Source organism: Chelmon rostratus, chromosome 7 (genome assembly GCF_017976325.1).
Source record: "Chelmon rostratus isolate fCheRos1 chromosome 7, fCheRos1.pri, whole genome shotgun sequence".
In the NCBI taxonomy this organism is placed as follows: domain Eukaryota; kingdom Metazoa; phylum Chordata; class Actinopteri; order Chaetodontiformes; family Chaetodontidae; genus Chelmon; species Chelmon rostratus.
In genome coordinates this window covers 17970019-17988041 of record NC_055664.1, presented here as the reverse complement: position 1 = coordinate 17988041, position 18023 = coordinate 17970019, and the positions used below count along the sequence as shown (strand labels likewise).

General features: G+C 42.7%; 3 protein-coding genes across 4 annotated transcripts; 1 reads left to right on the top strand and 2 right to left on the bottom strand.

Annotated features, from left to right (window-relative positions):
* Nucleotides 1-4506: 4506 nt before the first annotated feature.
* Nucleotides 4507-6429, top strand: otol1b (otolin 1b). Its single transcript, XM_041940788.1, has 4 exons — nt 4507-4909; nt 5024-5113; nt 5375-5446; nt 5531-6429. The coding sequence occupies exons 1-4, from the start codon at nt 4507-4509 to the stop codon at nt 6427-6429; spliced, it is 1464 nt and encodes a 487-aa protein (XP_041796722.1).
* A 248-nt stretch (nt 6430-6677) lies between these two features.
* LOC121609387 lies at nt 6678-10056 on the bottom strand. The gene is made up of 6 exons (XM_041941005.1): nt 9996-10056; nt 9858-9893; nt 9470-9760; nt 8977-9249; nt 8355-8630; nt 6678-8230 (listed from the first exon to the last, which is right to left on the bottom strand). The coding sequence occupies exons 1-6, from the start codon at nt 10018-10020 to the stop codon at nt 7848-7850; spliced, it is 1284 nt and encodes a 427-aa protein (XP_041796939.1). The 5' UTR covers nt 10021-10056; the 3' UTR covers nt 6678-7847.
* A 798-nt stretch (nt 10057-10854) lies between these two features.
* LOC121608691 (rab5 GDP/GTP exchange factor-like) lies at nt 10855-18018 on the bottom strand. Of its 2 annotated transcripts, none has more exons than XM_041939966.1 (9): nt 17926-18018; nt 17080-17273; nt 16755-16927; nt 16183-16361; nt 15499-15580; nt 15254-15386; nt 15023-15114; nt 14680-14936; nt 10855-13711 (listed from the first exon to the last, which is right to left on the bottom strand). In XM_041939966.1, the coding sequence occupies exons 2-9, from the start codon at nt 17250-17252 to the stop codon at nt 13280-13282; spliced, it is 1521 nt and encodes a 506-aa protein (XP_041795900.1). In that variant the 5' UTR covers nt 17253-17273; nt 17926-18018; the 3' UTR covers nt 10855-13279. The 2 variants fall into 2 exon arrangements, with proteins under 2 accessions (XP_041795900.1, XP_041795901.1); XM_041939967.1 differs by having other exon boundaries at nt 17889-18011.
* Between the last annotated feature and the right edge of the window lie 5 nt (nt 18019-18023).

Below are 18023 nucleotides of genomic sequence, written 5' to 3'. Positions count from 1 at the left end.
TAGAGACACAACATTTGCTCAGTGTAGAACAGATGTGATAATACGCTCATTCTTTTCACAGATAAAATCACACACACACAAATCACAAGTCTCTAAATTTAGTCGAAAAAGCTTCCTACATGCAATAATTCTCATTCAGTTAAGACTATCCGTTTGACAGCGTGCTGTATTTCAGTGTGGTGCCGCATCTTCATGGAAAACAGGGACGTTTTTATCACTGTGTGCAAGCTGCTGTGAAGGAATGTTTGACAGAGTACCAAGAATTTTAATGTGGAACACACAAGGGAAGGAGTAAGACAGTGTTGTTTGGGGTGTGTGTGTCTTTTTCACTTGTTTAAAACCAGTCTGATCTTTGCTGTGTCATGGAGTCTCTTGGGTGAGCTACACCTGATCAGTGGGGAGGGAATTGTGCAAATAATCAGCTTATGTATCCTTCGCGGGGTGCTCCTTGACTTAAAAACATGTGAGGGCAGTTGGTGTACTAAGTGTGGGACCTTCAGGTACAGGGTAGGAAAGACACATTAAGGGTGCAGCTGGGCGGTACCTTCGGGAGGTGTGGTTGGTCTGTGATGCTGCAGGAGCAAAGAAGGAGACAGGGAACAAGACTGTGGATAAACCATCTATTCATGACCAACAGTACATTTAGCATTAACCTCTTATTGTGTGCAGTTTGTTCCTGTTCCCCAGAGACACAACTCCTGATTTCTGTTTGTTACTGTAGTAGGCTGGTGTACACAGTAGTGATAAAATGCATAAACTGTAATGCAGTAAATGTATATATTCTTAATGAGAATCTGTTTTAGACAGGTAATGCACATAAATATATATACTGTGATGGTTTAACAGCTTGTAAATTGTTGTTAATGCTTTGTAACCACACCTTTAAATAAACATGATTCTGTACTGACACACTCCAGAGAACGCTTATACCTCACTGCAGCTCAGAAAGCCTAGACATCACTGTGAAGGTACAGGCAACATGCAGAGACTTCAGGAGCAAACCAGGTATTAGTGAGCTTTAGAGGTGCTAATAGGAGGATTTTGTTGCCTTTGCACAGAGCCAGGCTAACTGTTTGCCTCTGTTTACAGTCTTTGTGCTAAGCTGAACTTACCAGCTGCTGTAGCTTTATATTTAACAAACAGTACAGATCTCAGAATCTTTTCACCTAAGTCTCGGTAGGAAAGTCTAAAATCTTGATTTTCCTTTATACTATGCTGCCTTCATCAATGAAAAACACATTTTTTTTTCATCAAAAAGCTCTGCTGATCACTTTCGTGTAGCTACAACTATATTTAAATAAATACAAATGTTAAGAAATTTTGACTCCACTATGAGCAAAGCAGCTTTCCTCTTGCAGAAAAGGCCATATGTTGACAAACCAGCTTCATGTCAGAAACCAACCATCATCAGGGCAGCACGTCAGAGAAAGTGTGGCAGGAGAAAGTGTTTTTGTGCTCTGTCTGTCTACATGAGACGCGTCTTCACTGCCAGCAGATCTCTTGCCAAAGTCATTAGTTGCTAATTCTGCGGGATCTAGATTTTCTTTGATAAGATCCCACAGTAAAGAACAAAAAAACGTCTATGGCCTTATTAGCGCTGGTGAGCGCAGCAGGGGAACAATCATCCAGAGAGTGAGTGCCTGCTGTGTTGGTCTCTATCTCGTTGTCTCACTCTCACCCTCTCTACCTCGCTCTGTGCACATTCACTGCAGCTTCAAGATCTCCTTTACATGAATAGGGTTAATGTAAGGCAATACACCTCCATCCATCCAAGGGGTCCTCTCTCTGCTCGGCTGCACCCGTTGAGTAAGTTAACTCTTCCTTATCCCTCGTTCTATAGTCTGTGCGGATGGAGGCTGAGGGCAGGGCCGGTGCCAGTGTTAAATGAACGGACAGGTGAGCGGCGCCTGGGTCCTCTGTGACCAGCTGGGCACTGTAAGCTGACCGCTGCTGTTGTGTGTGGTCTGAATGGAGCTGAGAGACGATGGGGTTGAGGTCGGGCATGGAGAACCCCAGAGGAACCCCTCTCTCTCCCAGGACTCAGGTGCATATCTTACACTCCATCTGTTTGTCTTTTATGAAGGGGCAAGTCAGGGACACTTCACCTGAGCTGCTGGGAAGAAGAACATGGCTGGGGTCGAATAGTCTTTTTTTTTTGCTCAGGAAGGTTCCTAACTGAGTGAAATTACCTGGAACTATCTAAGCGGCAGCCATGATAAAAATCTGGTAGAATTCTCTAAATCATCCTTCGCTAAAGGAAAGGAGATAATGCTGTCCCACAACTCCTTGCAGCAGCAACATTCAAAGCGATGTACCATTTAACATCTGTGCAAGTGCAGTCAGACCACTACAATTTTCTTTTCCTAAGTCCTCCTTAACATCTTTCCTTGAACTCGTGAAGTTTAACATCAAGGTCAAGGAAAAGGGTTCAAGAAAAGAGTGAATATTTTTGGAGTATTTGACCGCAGCCAAAGTAAATCAAATAAAGTCTAGAAATAAAGTGTATGTTAGAAGGTAAAAATGGTCGCTTTCTCCTCACCCCTCCATCCCACCATCACCCCTCTCTTTTTCCCAAATTTCATTTCCCTTCTTCCTGCTCACTCATAGCTTGTCACGGATCCCTCTGAGGACCTGAGGTCTTTGACAACTGAGGCATGTCCACTGCTCAAGCATTCATTGTCACAGGCAAGTCGAGAGTTTCGACTAGACAGCTACCAGAAAATCACTTTTCTACAAAAACCCGATGCTATCTTGTTACACCGTAAGAATGAATCATTGTCCAGCCACACAGTATGAATCATAGTTAACAAATATAGCTGCCAGCAGTCTTGGGGGCTCATGTGCAGAAAGTCGGTCACAGTGATCAGGCAAGCATTGCATCTGCGCTGATTTGTGGGAGATTAACTGGTTCCTTTGACAAACAGCTCAGGTTTAGCAACTGTTGAGTGAGGAGATTATCAGTGCTCTTTGGGCTAAAGCTTTTTCCTGGATGTTTACCAAGTACCAGTGCATTGTAAAAACTAAGCTCACTGTGCTGTGCGCCAGTTTGCAGATCATTTTAGATGAATTGCTGCAGATGGTGTCATCTAGTGGTGCTCTAAAACCATCAGTTTGCACCATTCTGAATCGTGCAACGCATGTAAAAGATGTAAAAATGCTTTGCACCTTCCTACTGTCCAAACCTATGCTTGAAAAAAGGTCGCTGTAGTGCTCCGGCCTCTGTCACAGTACCCTCTTTGCTTGGCTTCGTCCAACGTAAGAGCCTTGGTAGCAGGTTGGATGTTGGAGGAATGCCTTCCATATCGGATGACCCATTGCCCCACGGCCTTTGCTCCTTGCCTAGCTCGCAGCGAGGGAGTGCTCCTGGCGGGCGCTGTATCCCGTGTCACAAAAGCACCTTTCTACACAACAGGGGTACAGAGAATGGTCCACAGCACAGTGGTTCTCCTTGGGTCGGCTCCAGCCCGCCGTAGTTGGATTTCAGACCTGCCCCCGTGCTTCCAGCAAACACCCTCATTGGTGGGGATGTTCTTTCGCTTAAGCCTGGCAAAGATATGAGAGAGACCTGGAGCCCTTGGTGCTGCCTCCAAGTTACTTCTAGAAAGGATAAATGACCATACCACTTATGCATAACTGGGTGAGTCTTACCAATTTTGTTAAAATTATACATTTTGTTCAAAAAGTTGAATGTCAGAATGACAGGTAACCTATTCAAATTATTAGTTTAATTTAATTTTAATTTTGAAAGAGTGGCATGTCTAAGTTGAGGAGCATCATGGATATTAAAAATGTGGCAACATTTACCCAAGATGATGCAGGCTTTCATTGCAGTTAATCACTGTAGCAGCTGAATTTACTGATAAACAAGGATAAAATCAGCTTTGACTGGTCAAACTGCAGAGTTATTGAGTGGCCCATGGCTGAGAGACAATGTAGCCCCAACCTGAAATAAGCAATATGTAGCAGGAAACAGAATCAAAAAAATCATAATGTTAAAAGCAATATTGAAAATGTTAGTAGATGAGGGATGGGTAGCATCAATGGGTACTACTGAATGATTTGCTGCATTGAGCTGCTCATCAGGATGTGTAATTTTGTAATCTAGTATACTATGCAGGATTTTTCTAAAAACAATGCATAGACTGGTACAAAAGTAATCCCTCTCTGCGATGGTGTATCTATTAGCAGAGGCTCTGCCCTTTGCCTGTATTTCTTATTTTGCTGTGGTTCGGATGTTTCTGGGGCTGCAACCTTTGGGCAGTGGGTGTGAAGCCCCAAGCCAAAAATAGCATGCAGGTGAGTTTGGGACTTAACAGAGGTAGCAACCAGGTGCCAAACTGTGAGCAGCACACAAAAATGATGAAAAACGATTTGTTTACAAACAGTAACAGACAATTCCTGCATAGTATACCTTAAACCTAAAGTAGATGGAAAAGGAAACCAGTGCGGACAAGCAGAAGAAAAGTGTGATGTATGAACTCATCTGTTCTCAGATCCCAGTCAACCATGAGGATTATCTCCTGTCAGTCGACCCTTGTGGCTGTAGTTGTGGTAACACTCACTGTGGTGTCCTGCATTGAAGCTAAGACTACACAGAAGCCGAAGTACCAGTACACCAAGAAACCCATCCCTCAGATCACCGTTCACAGCCCTGTGACCACCAGCATGCCTAAGACTCAAAAGATATTGCCAAGTGCAAAACCTGTGGTGCACCAGCCGCCGCCCACCACAGACAGGACCACCTATCCCAGCCAAGTCTTTCCAAAGTACTACACAGAGAACACTGAGGCCCCTGGTGTTGGCCCTGAGAACTACACCCTTGACTACAATGAGTGTTACTTCAACTTCTGTGAGTGCTGTCCACCTGAGAGAGGCCCCAGGGGGCCAAAAGGAGACAGGGGCCTGGCAGGTATTAGACTCACTGATGACGTGCAATCAAGACAAATACTTTTGATATAATCAGTTAATTTGTTTGTTTGTTTGCTTTCAGCAGTTTGAACTTTACGTACTGTTGCTTATCTAGGGCCGCCAGGAGAAACAGGTCTTACAGGAGCAACTGGCTCTCCAGGACCACCTGGAGTGAGTGGTCCTATGGGGTTAAAAGGAGATAAAGGTGAATATAATGTGGTTCACTACCCATTTAAAAGTGTATTAACAAGGTATTTTATCATCATATATTGCAAGAATGCAGAATATAGCTATGGTGTTTGTATTACAAGTACGTATCATGAGAAAATGGGACCCTGTTCGCATAAGCATGTTTACCTGTTAAATATATTGTTCCTCACCTGGCACTACCCAAAAAAGAGATGTTCATATTGCTCATGCTGGATATTGTCTGCTGAATATTAGCTTTATTATGTTAATTTCTTAGCGGAAAAAGGTGACAGAGGAAGCAGTGGGACCGCTGGACCACCAGGAGTCCCAGGAAAACCAGGCCAAAAAGGTGCAGACTTATTCAGGTGATTGTTGAATTATTTTATATTGTTGCCAGATTTCAGTAGTTCTGACAGTCTCCCTTATCTTACAGGTGATGTGGGCTCAAAAGGTGAGAAAGGTGAAATAGGGTTGCAAGGTATCAGAGGTGGTACTGGGGAGAAAGGGGAACCTGGCCAGAATGGGACTGCTGGTGAGAAAGGAGAACCAGGAAAAGAGGGGCCAGCTGGACCTCCAGGAGTGGCTGTTGAATCAGGTCCAAAGGGAGACAAGGGGGATAAGGGGGAGTGTGGCACATTTGGGGAGAGAGGACCAAAAGGTGAGCGAGGGGATTCTGGGCCTCCTGGTATCCCAGGGGTGATGGGCATTCCAGGAATAAATGGCAAGCATGGTTCTCCAGGTCCTGTAGGTGTCCGAGGGGACCCGGGACCTCCTGGCGCACAAGGAGAACCAGGAGTTAGAGGAGCTCAGGGACCACAAGGCATAAGAGGCATGCCTGGGCCAAAAGGGGACAGAGGTTACCCTGGGATGAGAGGTGAGCGGGGCTTTCGTGGATTCAAGGGAGCGAAGGGATCAGGGATTCCTCAAAAACGCTCAGCCTTCAGTGTAGGTATCTCTCCAAGAAAGTCCTTCCCTCCCTCTGGCTTCCCGATCCGCTTCGACAAAGTCTTCTACAATGAGGAGAACCACTTCAACGTCACTTCAAACAGCTTCACATGCGTCCATGCCGGGGTTTACGTCTTCTCCTTCCACATCACCGTACGCAATCAACCACTGCGAGCCACACTGGTGGTGAACGGGTCACGGCGGGTAAGGACACGGGACTCTCTGTATGGTCAAGACATCGACCAGGCGTCCACTCTGGTGGTGCTGCGGTTGGCGGTGGGTGATCAGGTGTGGATGGAGACGTTTAGAGACTGGAACGGGGCGTACGCCAGCAGTGAAGATGACAGCATCTTCTCTGGATTCCTGCTTTACTCAGACAAGGCCTGATAAACGATCTTTAAACGTGACCATATCCATGAAAAGGCCAAAGACTGGCGGTGCTACATTATATTCATCACTTAAGAACTGCTCAAAAGCTGTACTGCACACTAGTCTGAAAATGTAAGGACTGGCAAGATCAAGCTCATGTTTATTGTGTTATCACCATACTAGTATCTTCTTATTTTACCTGTTGTCTTCTGAATAAAAGCGGAAGAAACTCACACACTCTGCCTTGTTTATTGCTGGTATATTTAATTACATTTAGATCTACAGGACCTTCATCAGGTGTATGAACATGCATCACAACAGTCCCACATAGATACAGGATAAATTATACAGTAGACAAAAATGAGGTCAATTGGTAGGTAATTAAGGGAAGAAGGCATTTAAACAAATAAAAAGATTAGAAAACTGACTACTGTATATAAGAGAAAATTGCCAATATTAATCATAGAAATCTTAGAATGTCATAATACATAGAGAACTACAACATCCATAAGCAAACCCAAACTATCCAATGGTCGAAGAATAAAGAAAGAAATAGAGAAAACAATAGTGATATGTGTATGATGATAAATAGAAGCTTTAAATAAGATGTTACCTGACATAAATGTTGCCATGCTTGTCCATACGCTTGAAGACTGAAACGTTGTTCATAAATACACCAGCAGTAAGCGAGACGGTGTGCAGGAGTTTTCATTGTTTTGATTCAAGTTTTCCACCAATCACACATTCAGGTGTGCAGAGATTCTTTCAGTGTCTTGAGGACACCCGTTACCCTCTCCAAGCCCTGCCTGAAGTATTTATTGATGGTCTACCTGCAGCTTTCCCCTTAGTTAAACGCCAAGAGCCCCATGTCACCCTCCTCCTGTCTTCCTCCTCGTTGTGTACTGTCTCTGCTTCCTGTCCATCTACACTATCACTGATAACCATTGCTATCTATATCTGATTGCAAAAAATGACACATAGAAATATATGATGTGTTTAGTATACAGCGAATATCATTGTGACCTATAACTGTATTGTAACTGTATGTACTTTTCTTATTGTAAATCCACTATCCATGTCATTATACCAATACTTGTAATATGTAAGCAGTATTGATGTACAATAGGGTTGTAAAAAGAGGTGTCCTTTGAAATAAAATCCAATAGTACATAATGATTTATGGAATGCTTTATTTGCTTAAACCACTATGGCATTAGTTAATATCACCAACACTACTGATCCAGTTAGTTTGTACTGATGAGATGATGAAGTTGACACTTGGTAATCTGTAACATGAATATTACACAGTTAATCATACAAAAAGTGTGCACAGGCAGCACAATGTACGCGTGATTGATATGAGCTACCTATAGATGTGACAGCCGCATGTGATTCCTCTGTTTTAGGATGGTTAGTCTGTACTGCATGCTAACTTGTCAAGATGGGACAGTGTGTGGAGAGTCTGGAGACATGTCACCAGATACCTCGGGCACGTCACCAGATTCCTCGGGCATGTCACCAGATTCTCCAGACATATCACCAGATTCCTCAGGTCGGTTGGCTGTTTCTGTGACAGCAGACCGGACTGTAGATAGGAGAGTGCCTGGTGCTGGCTGCGAAGGCTTCGGCAGAGGACCTGAGGACTTCGTGCTCACTTCAGTTGACTGAATGAAAGCAGGAGTTGCGGTGGATCGTTGAGTGGAGGGCCGGTGTGCTGTTGGCTCAGCTGCAGGAGGGAGGGAGAGCTCTGGGGGTGAGATTGGCTTTGAAGGCCATGGGGCTCTGTGAGGAGGAACTGGAGGCATCATCATCTGTGGCCCTATTAGTCAGAGACAAGTTGACCTCAGAAGAAAATGTTCCACAATTTTGACAATTCAGGAAGAGGATTAGGGTTTAAAACTTTAGTCTAGGACACACAGCCGGTTAAATTTACTTCTAAGTACCTGTCACTTGTCCAAAGCTTTTTGGCTCACTCCACCTGGAGAGGCCCAACTCAGGCACTCTGGCCTTGCAGCTGTACTGGCCTGGAGTCCGTTTAACTAGATCATGGTTCTCAGAGGTTGCTACTCCCAGTCGGTTGTTATTCTTGTAGAAATAGTAGTGCAGTGGAGGGGCTGGAGGTGGGGCGTTGTATTGGAGGTGGCAGATGAGCTTAATCATTTTGGCTGGAATCAAGTCATTGTCTGCAACAATCTCCAAAACTGGCTGCGACAGAAGCTCTGAAACAGAAAAGCATGAGAGCAAACATTACCAACATATGGGAATAATGTATGTACAGCATGTGGGTCTATTTCTTGGCTAGAAGCAGTGATTTCCCAAAGTCTGACAACAAGACCCCACCAAGTAACCAAATAATTGCACACCAAATAGCCCCACCCATAACACTCTGCAGCCACAAATTGTTTTTGTACTACAGTTTATACAGATTATTAAAAAAAAAGATATAACATGTTCATTAGTGAGCTTTAGAGGTGCTGGTATGCTTATTTTGTTACCCCCCCCCCCCCAGCACAGGCAGCACATCAGACTCAGCACAGGCAACCCAGTATAAGTCTATAAACTCACCTAAGACCTGCACTGGAGTGTTGACTGACATTACAGAGTGCGTACGTCTGTTTGCGTCCCAGGAAGCCCTACAAGAATACATTCCCGTGTCCTCCATGGTCAAGTTGGTCAGGTAGAAATGCGGACTGAGGCCCTCTTGTCTCATAACTTCAACGCCATCTTTGTACAGAATCAACTCGTGAAGTCTGGGTGATCCTCGGACATGACACGTGACCATCAAGGTGCCTCCAACAAGTCCGGGATGAGGTGGGGCTCGCAGGATAGCAAACCCTCCTAAACAAAAGATCATAGGAAAGAAAGTTACTAATGGCAATGTTTGACATTTGTCGTGAGACTAAACAATTTGTCAGGTTATGTAAAACAGGAAGGAAGAGCAGCAAGAGCTCAGTTATTCTCAATTATCAGTGTTGAGAGGAGTAGCAGAAGTAGGAAAAAGGGTTCCTGACATGTGAATCAAGGAGATTTCTAATGATACTAATAAACAAGATCTTACCATCGACGTTGATCTCTATAGGCAGACTTTGGAGGGTGTGTATATTTCCCACCACTGTGTCCCTCACACCCTGGCAGTAAAATTTCCCACTCTCTTTAACATGGGCTTTCCACAGGAGGAAGTACTCCCCCGACTGGGGGAGCTGCTCGGATCCCCTGAACCACTGGTAACCCCAGGTGGACTTGTGGCTATCGGGAATGCTGCATTTCAGCCGGACACTCTGCCCAGAGAAGATCCTTGATTCCCCTGACACCATCTCAATTACAGCTCTGAATGAGGTCACAGAGGGGGCTATGGAGGCAAATACATACGGTTAGCTCGGGAGGAGTATTCAATTGTTAAGTGGTTCCGTTTTTAAAATTTAATTATAAGGAAATGTGGTACATACCCTGAGGTGCTACAAGCTGTGTGAGTGCTGAAAGAACTGAAAAAGCAAAGTAATCAAGAATGAGGCAAATTAAATAACAATATTTTCAACACACTGTCAGATTTGGGAGATATTGTGAATGAACTGAAGAAAACTCACCAAGGAGGGAAATGACCTTGTCCATGTTGGTAGATCTGTTTGTGAGAGAGAGACTGATGGATATTCTTTTATTTCTATGGAGGAGGGAAGTGAAAACGAACTTGAACACGCCCCGCAGGATATCCCCTTTTTCAGAAATAAAACTTTCATTTCTGACATAAACTGTAAGCAATAAACTAGAAAACCGAGGGAGATTTATGTTTTTAGAAACAACAAAATTAACAAGGATGGGTGAGTTACAGTACAAGGGACCTTGTGTTACATACAAGTGAATGGAAATGATGATACATTTTCAACCATTTTATGTTACAGCAGTATTGGTCTGCCAACCCAAAAAAACCTGCTTTTTTTATTTTTTCACATATTATATCCTTCTCAGTTGTATTTCTTATTTTCTACTAAAGTTTCTTGACCCAACTGAGGTGTATCTCAATCCTGGAAAATTTACAACCAGTGAAAAAACAAAGGGAAGTGAAAGAATTAGATGATTTTTCAGAATTATCAGTTTCAGTTAAATGTGCTAAAGTCCATTGAGACTAATATAGTATAGTAATCATGGAAAAAACAATGAAACAAATGCAAATTTGTGTCATTATTTCATTATAATGCAGAATGATGCACAATAGATATATTTCTGTATAGATGGTTAGAATAAAAACATACTTTACATATCTACATTTACATAATTACAGAAATGTTATGTTTTGTTAAACTTACTATTCTTTTAATTTCTGACCTGACATTCTCATGACTGTATAAATAGCTAAATTCTCAGTGCGTCAACTTTTTTATTCAATCCCGTCTTGCAAAATCATGTCATGTGAAACAACATGAACAGGAAGTGCACAAAAGTGCGTGTGCATTTTCAATTTTTATTAATCATCATCACACACCCATAGATGCAAATAAACCAATACTGTCCAAATAAGTTACATTTAAATAAAAGTACAGTATTGAGTTAAATTGTCCCAAATTATACAATAACAAACCTATAAGGTTACAAAGATGATGTTTTAAACTTCTTTAAAATACCTGATAAATGGCTTCTGCATACAGTGCAACATGAAATAGTTCAAGCTATTGTTTAAGTTTGCTTTAAGAGTCCTTTCTCAAACTAAAGCTGGACAGCAACTGCACACTGACTATACTTCTGCAAATAAAAAAAATTTAAATCTGCAACACAAGGAAATATTAGCTCTTGAGCAAAAGAAAACAAACATACGACTCTCCCAAACATTTGTTCCACGACATCAAATACAGAGACAGTTGAAAAACGTCTCTGTGGCAACAGCCCATAACACTGTTTTCATCAATTATTCTTCCTTCATAAAAATGCACTTCTGTATTCAGAGCTTTAAAATCAAACAAAGAAAAAAGTGCTTCAAAAGAAATGAATAGGTTGTGTTATGTGGAGTCTTCTGCACTAGTAAAGCAGCTGGCCTAAGGAGTGATTCTTTTGTCTTGTGTTTACGTGATAACAGCATCTTTGTCTTTTTTTTTACCTACTTTAATCCAACAGAGAGAGAGAGAAAAAAAAAAAAACATCTACAAACACATTTTCTTTTTTGATGGGACATACTTATGACACCCTCTCGAGACGATAAATTAACAAATGCATGTAATTTTGACTATTCAATCATTAGAATTTGTGTAACATGTCTTCAAGCAATATTCTTTACTACTGTAAATATTACAGGATTAATATCTCCTATTGCATCCAAAAGAATTGATACCTGCCACTCTATAGAAAAATAAAATCACTTCTGTACATCCAGCTTATGACTGGAGAGAGACGTCTGGCATGAAAACGAGACTACAACATCCACACACACACAACTGGAGGACTTATGACTCATCGACATTAACGGAACATGTCCATGCAACACACCCTCACATTCAGATGCACTTGTCTGCATGCAGAACCGCAACACACGCACATCGCTTTCTTTCCAGATGTTTCTCAGCAGGACAGTGAAATACACAGTAAATACGGCACAAATCATGAGCATGAGCTGCAGGGTTATTTTAGTGTGAGGAAGTTAAGTTTCCATTATTCAGATTTCTCAATTTCCTTTCCCCAGATTTTTTTTTTTTTAACTAAGAATGCTAGTTCTTTATTTTATACTTGGGGCATTAAAGTCCTGCATGTCAAGCTGAGGTTCCACTAGTAAATTTACACCTGGAGTCATTACGATATAGTAACAAAATCCTTGTCTGAAAAGATGTGAGGAACATGTTTAAAAATCACCATTTATCCCATCTGCAGAAATCTAACAACGGTAACAAGGACGAAGAAGGATTGAGGTACTGAAGATGCCATCGTGGGTGACCAACAGATGTGTTTGGGAAGAACTTGGAGTGGAGTCAGTCTGCTCTTTAGCATTAAAGGAGCCAGTTGAGGTGGTCTGGGCATCATATCAGGACGCCTCCTGGACGCCACTCAGTGGAAGGTTTCCCGGCACATCTCGCTTGGAGGACGCAATAGTCAGAGCACGCTGGGGTTGGGCGCGATTCCCAAATAGCCTTGGAAAAAAGATATGGCTGGGTCAACGGCACCAATCTGCCTATCCCGAACCTACACTGAAACTGTTACAGCAGAATGTGAGAGCAGATGTTGCACTTTTGTTGGCCTCTGTTAACCTCTCTGGGAAACACACTTATTTGCTTTCTTGCTGAGTCACATGAGATGATAGATGGCACTCACAGGGATGTCCGTTAAATATGCAGCGGAAGGCAGGAGAAGTTTATCTTATCTTAGCTTAGCATAAAGACGGAAAGCAGGGGGAAAACAGCCAGCCTGCCTGTGTCCACAGGCACAAAATTTAACTACGAGCACCTCTAAAACTCAGAAAGTGACAAGTAGCTCATCGTTTTCATGCTTCAGTTGTTGCATGTAATAAACATACACGATATTATTTCTTCAGTTGTGAGCTTTGGACAGAGCAAGGCTGACTGCTTCATGCCTTAATGCTAAACTAAGCTAACTGGCTGCATCTTTGGATTTATTAAACAGAGATGAGAGTTGTTACTAATCTTCTCACCTAACTCTCTACAAGAAAGTGAATACATGTGCTTCCCAAACTACCAAACCTTTCCTTTAATTCTGTATTGGTGTTACTGTTCAGTGTAGTTTCAGGGTCTCTAGGACAATGGATGGAGTGGAAATGATCCATATCAGATGGCTGCTGTGTATGCATACAGACAGCAAAGTTTAACAGCAGGGGAGAGAAGGAGTGTGGAGTAAAGCCTCTGGAGGATTTTTGTTTAGAGCAGAACTCTTCCCATCAACCAGCAAACACTTGCGGCTGCAGTGGCGGGGGCAGGAGCTCATTCTCAACGTTATCAGCGTCGATTGCTGATGATGCTGCGGATGTTGTCCCACTAGCTGTGGTTGCAGTGGGGTTTTGGGTCTCTGGTGGAAAGCTCTCCAGAGCACTCTGCACCTTCTGCTCCACTTCGTCCGTCCAGTCGATGAGGTCGCTCTCCAGCTGCCGGGCCTTCTCCATGACCCGCTCCTGCCTTTCCCCAAGCCCTGTTAGCAGGTCCAGCCGTTTGTGGACCTGATTGAGAGCTGCGCTGCCTGGGGAGCAGGAGGAAGCTTCAGTGGCCTGTGGCCAGTGGGGGGATGCCTGGCCTGACATGTAGAGCTCAAACTCCTCAGAGCTTAGGTTCAGAGACTGGCCGTCCAGCTTCTCGATGAAGGCCACCGCACAGCACTGGGGAGAGGAGATTAAAATAAAGTTTCACCTATGGATGTCGTCAGTCGGTCACATCGGTTTCACTTTAGACAGACAGGAAGCCAAGGGAGAGAGAGGGAGTATGATATGTCCTTGCAGGATAGCCCACATAATGACTTTTTAATGTCAACTGGAGTGGTGAACATGAGGCACCTATACTTGTCCGGCAGGAGACCTTTCCTAACTCTCTCCCTTCACTCTCCTCTCTGTAACAAACGCATAAAATGAACTGCTTCAAGAAAAGACGGCCACTATATTCAAGGCCACTTAAAGCCTTGAGAGTTTCAGAGATTGTAAGACTTTAACATTCAGTGAATGCCAGGAGGTAATTTGTGACGAAGGGTTGACAAACTTCTTTTTCTCAATCTGTCTTTTCCCACTTTGCACAGGAGTGAACAACAGTAGTGAAGCACATGGTTTCCACATTCAAGCACATTCAGAAAATGTTGACATGTTCTGTGGCTTCATTACATCACGGTCTATTGGGAGTACTGTCTGACTTTTAACTCAGCTGCTTCTAACATGAACTTCTATACAAAACTGATTTCTAGGTGAGATGGACTGAAACCAAAATCTGACATCTACTGATTATGTCATTTACACTCAGCTAACATATTATTAGGTACACCTGGCTAAACACTGCACAGTCTAATACAACTGTCCTGCAATAAATCCCATCTTCATGAAGGTTTTAATGTTTAGTTTTTGTTGAACCTATTTTAGAGAGCCGTTGATTCCACTTTATGGGTATTTATCATAATATACATATATATGTTATTCAGACAACCCTCTGATTAAAAATAGGATGGATAAAATAATAAGAACACATGCAACACAATATAATTTAACAGTTTCACAACTTCTTCAAAAATTTGGAAATATGGTGTCTCAGAGACATTTATTGATCAACTACATACATGCAAGCAAGCATGTACTGATCTTCTCACCAGATTAGTGAAGTAGTAACCATCCTCTCCAGTCATGAGTCTGCTGGGGTTGCAGAAGCGGGTGATATATTGGATGTTGGACTGCAGTCTCGGAGGGTTTGCTTTCAGCACAATGTAGATGAGCGTGGGGAGGAAGTCATCCGCAGACGCAGCCTCTTTCTTGCTGATTTTGATGGCGTTGAAGATGTGCTTGCTGCAGCGAGTGATGCACGCCAGCTTGTCCTTAGGCACGCGCTTCGAATCCATTTCAATCACATCTGAAATGATGCAGAGATTTGCGAACATAAAGTGTTTGCCTGAGGTGATGTCCTGCCAGGGAGTTCTTAAAAATAATGAGACCTACCTGTGATAGCTTTGACTACACTATCAGACACCTCAGGGATCTCCTCATCTACAGGAACACACAGCATCTCAATGGTGACCCAATGCAAGGCTCTGTAACAGAAAGCAATAAGTAACTCTCAGATGTAGTCATTTTACCTACAATTGTGTTTCCTTGTGCTCAAAGGAAATGCAGAGACATGAATGACTACCATAGTAGCAAATTTGAGCATTACAACTTTGTTTTGCTAACCTGATTCTCTTCTGAATGGCCAGGTCTTTCTTCTCGTCATCTGTGGTCTCAGGACAGAAGACTTCCTTGTAGAGACGAGTCATCATGTACTTCTCTACTTCATCCATAACGCTCTCCACATGATCTGACGAACCTAGCAACAGAAGAACAAAGACATTCACAGTAGAGACATTATACACTGTATAACATTGGTGATATTCACAGTTTATAGCTGATTCTTCTTGTACGTAAGTGTTAAGAAGCACCTTTGAACTGGGTCTGGAGGCGGTCTGAGAGGTTCTGGTAAAAGTCCTGCACACACTCTGACAGCTCATCAGCACCCATGTCCTGAACAAGGAACTCAGATCAGATTCAACTGAATTTAAGATTAAAAACACACTAATGATACAAGGACAGATGACAAAATCAAACTCAAACATGACAGATTTAGATTTTGATATTTGATGCTGGCAGTTACGCAACAATTTAAAATTTCTAAATAATATCTAACAAACTGAATTCAGAAAAACATCTGCAGTGGCTTCAGGCAACAATGTGCGAAAGTCAGCATCTCACAAGGAAGCATTCAAGGTTTCACTAGCTGTACAACAAACATTTTGCAAGGCAATGCTTTGGAGTCTTTAGCATGTGAGACGTAGCAATTTCAGCTCATGTCATTCAAAAACAGGTGTTTAGTAATTAATCAGATCAAGTGGTAATGAAACATTGACAGACTTAACACTGGTGGAAAGTAGACACATGGTGAAACAAATTGAAAACAATCTGACTTTAAGTACAAACACAATCCTAAACCAAAAATGAACTTAGGCAAAGACAATTTGTTATCAGCTTGTCCAGACTTGCACAATTATTCATGCATAGGACTGAATGGCTCCTACAAGGTCAACTCATCCACAAACACACAAAAACATGATGAAAAATGAGCTCACCCGCTTGTAGACCATGCTCTCTGTGAAGGCCCGGCACTGTTTGAAGATCTCCCTGCCAGACTTCAGTGGCTTGAGAAAATCAATGAACTCTCGCGTTGCATGGTCACTGTCCACAGAGGAATGCCGGCTTGCAGAGGAGCTGGGGCTTGGGCTGGACTGTGCATCAAAAGGAGAAGCATCTGAGGAAAGACACCAAAAGTTACCTTAATCAACAAGGAAACATTTGTTGCATTTTCTCCTAATATCCTTTGGAGGGGGAGGGGCACGTGAAGGAGTTGTGGTTGAACTTAAAAGGAAAAAAAAATGATTATTGAGCAAAAGCGTCAGTGACCACAGTCTGGTTTTGTTTCTTAATATTTTTCCAATAAAACAAGTCACCAGAACCAGTTCCGCAAAAACGGAGGCAGAGAAAAAAATTTACTGAAACAAGCCTAGAGTGACTAAAACTAATAAAAACAACACAGTTACAGCTCAACAATGGTAACTCAACAGCAGCAATAACAACTGTAAAAAAATAAAATTAGATAAATGATGACTATCTCTTTCAGTTGAGTATGTGCAATTCCATGTACCTTTTTTTGGTGGTGTTTTAGTGGAAGGAGTAAAAAACTTTGTGACTGTGTGGACCTTGCTGGACTTTTCCTTAGTTTTTCTTTCCTCAAACTTGCTGAAGGGTGTGATGGTAGACTGTGATTGGGCCTTCTGATGTCTGCTTGCATATGCTTCCTCTTCCTCTCTCTGCAGCCTGGAAGGGAAAAAACAGCACAACTGTAACAGTTGTCAGATGGGTAGGTGGACGCGAGAGGAAGCCAACAAAATGAGGAGGTAATGTAACAACAGATGCAGTATTTGCCTTTTGAGAATAATCTTACACTGGACACAGAGAGACAGACAAACCTCTCAGCGAGTGCCCAGTCTTCTTGAATCTGTTTTTGCTTTTCTCGCTGATTTTCCTCTCGCCAGCACTTCGAGCACAGGCCCTGCCAAGCATTGTTGCCATAAAAACCACATCCTTTCTTGCAAAGCAGCTCTGATTGGTCCAGATGGATCCCACGCCGCTGGCTCATCATCCTTCACCAAAGTTAAGGAGACTGCTCAGGGAACCAGAAAACAGAAAACTTTAGCAGTGAGTACGACCTGCAACGCGGTGACCAAAACGATCCACAGTCGAGTTTTTAAAAAGTCCGTCTGCACATTCATCCATTAAATTGATCATTCAAGTTTGCTTACAGCTCTCTGCGTTGACTCGTACATTAATTCAAGTCAAAAATCTCACCGGACGTCGCCCAGCTAAAGTTTATTTGCCTTAACAGTAGAGCAGCATGGTCCAAAATGCTTAACGTTAACTGAATTTCTTTCTGTAGGGCAAAACATCTGGTAAAACGGAATGTCTCTTGCTTTGACCTATTTGTTAGCATTAGCTAATAGCCAGCAGCTGAGTCTCACAGCACTACACTGACAGCGCAGTAGCGTTAGCTCCAACACAGAATATACTCTCAACAGTTGCTTTCAATCACATTGAAACATGGTTTCAGATTCATAAGTCCAAAAACGAAATTAACAAACTCATCTGACATTACAGCTAGCTACCAGTGTTTACCTCGGTTAATTGCAGAGCTAACCTAGCTAGCCAAGGTAACTAGCTAAATTAACGTTATATAAATGAAGATGCTCCAGGTTGGCTACGCGAGTTTTGTGTAACATACACTCTCATTCACAGTGTGAAAAAAGATGTCGGGAAACCTTATCGTTGCTCCAGCTCCAGGTTCCTGTTGGTGGATGTTTACACTAGCCAGGCAGTTAGCTTCGTCTCACTGCCATTTTGTCTCAGCTGCTTCTTC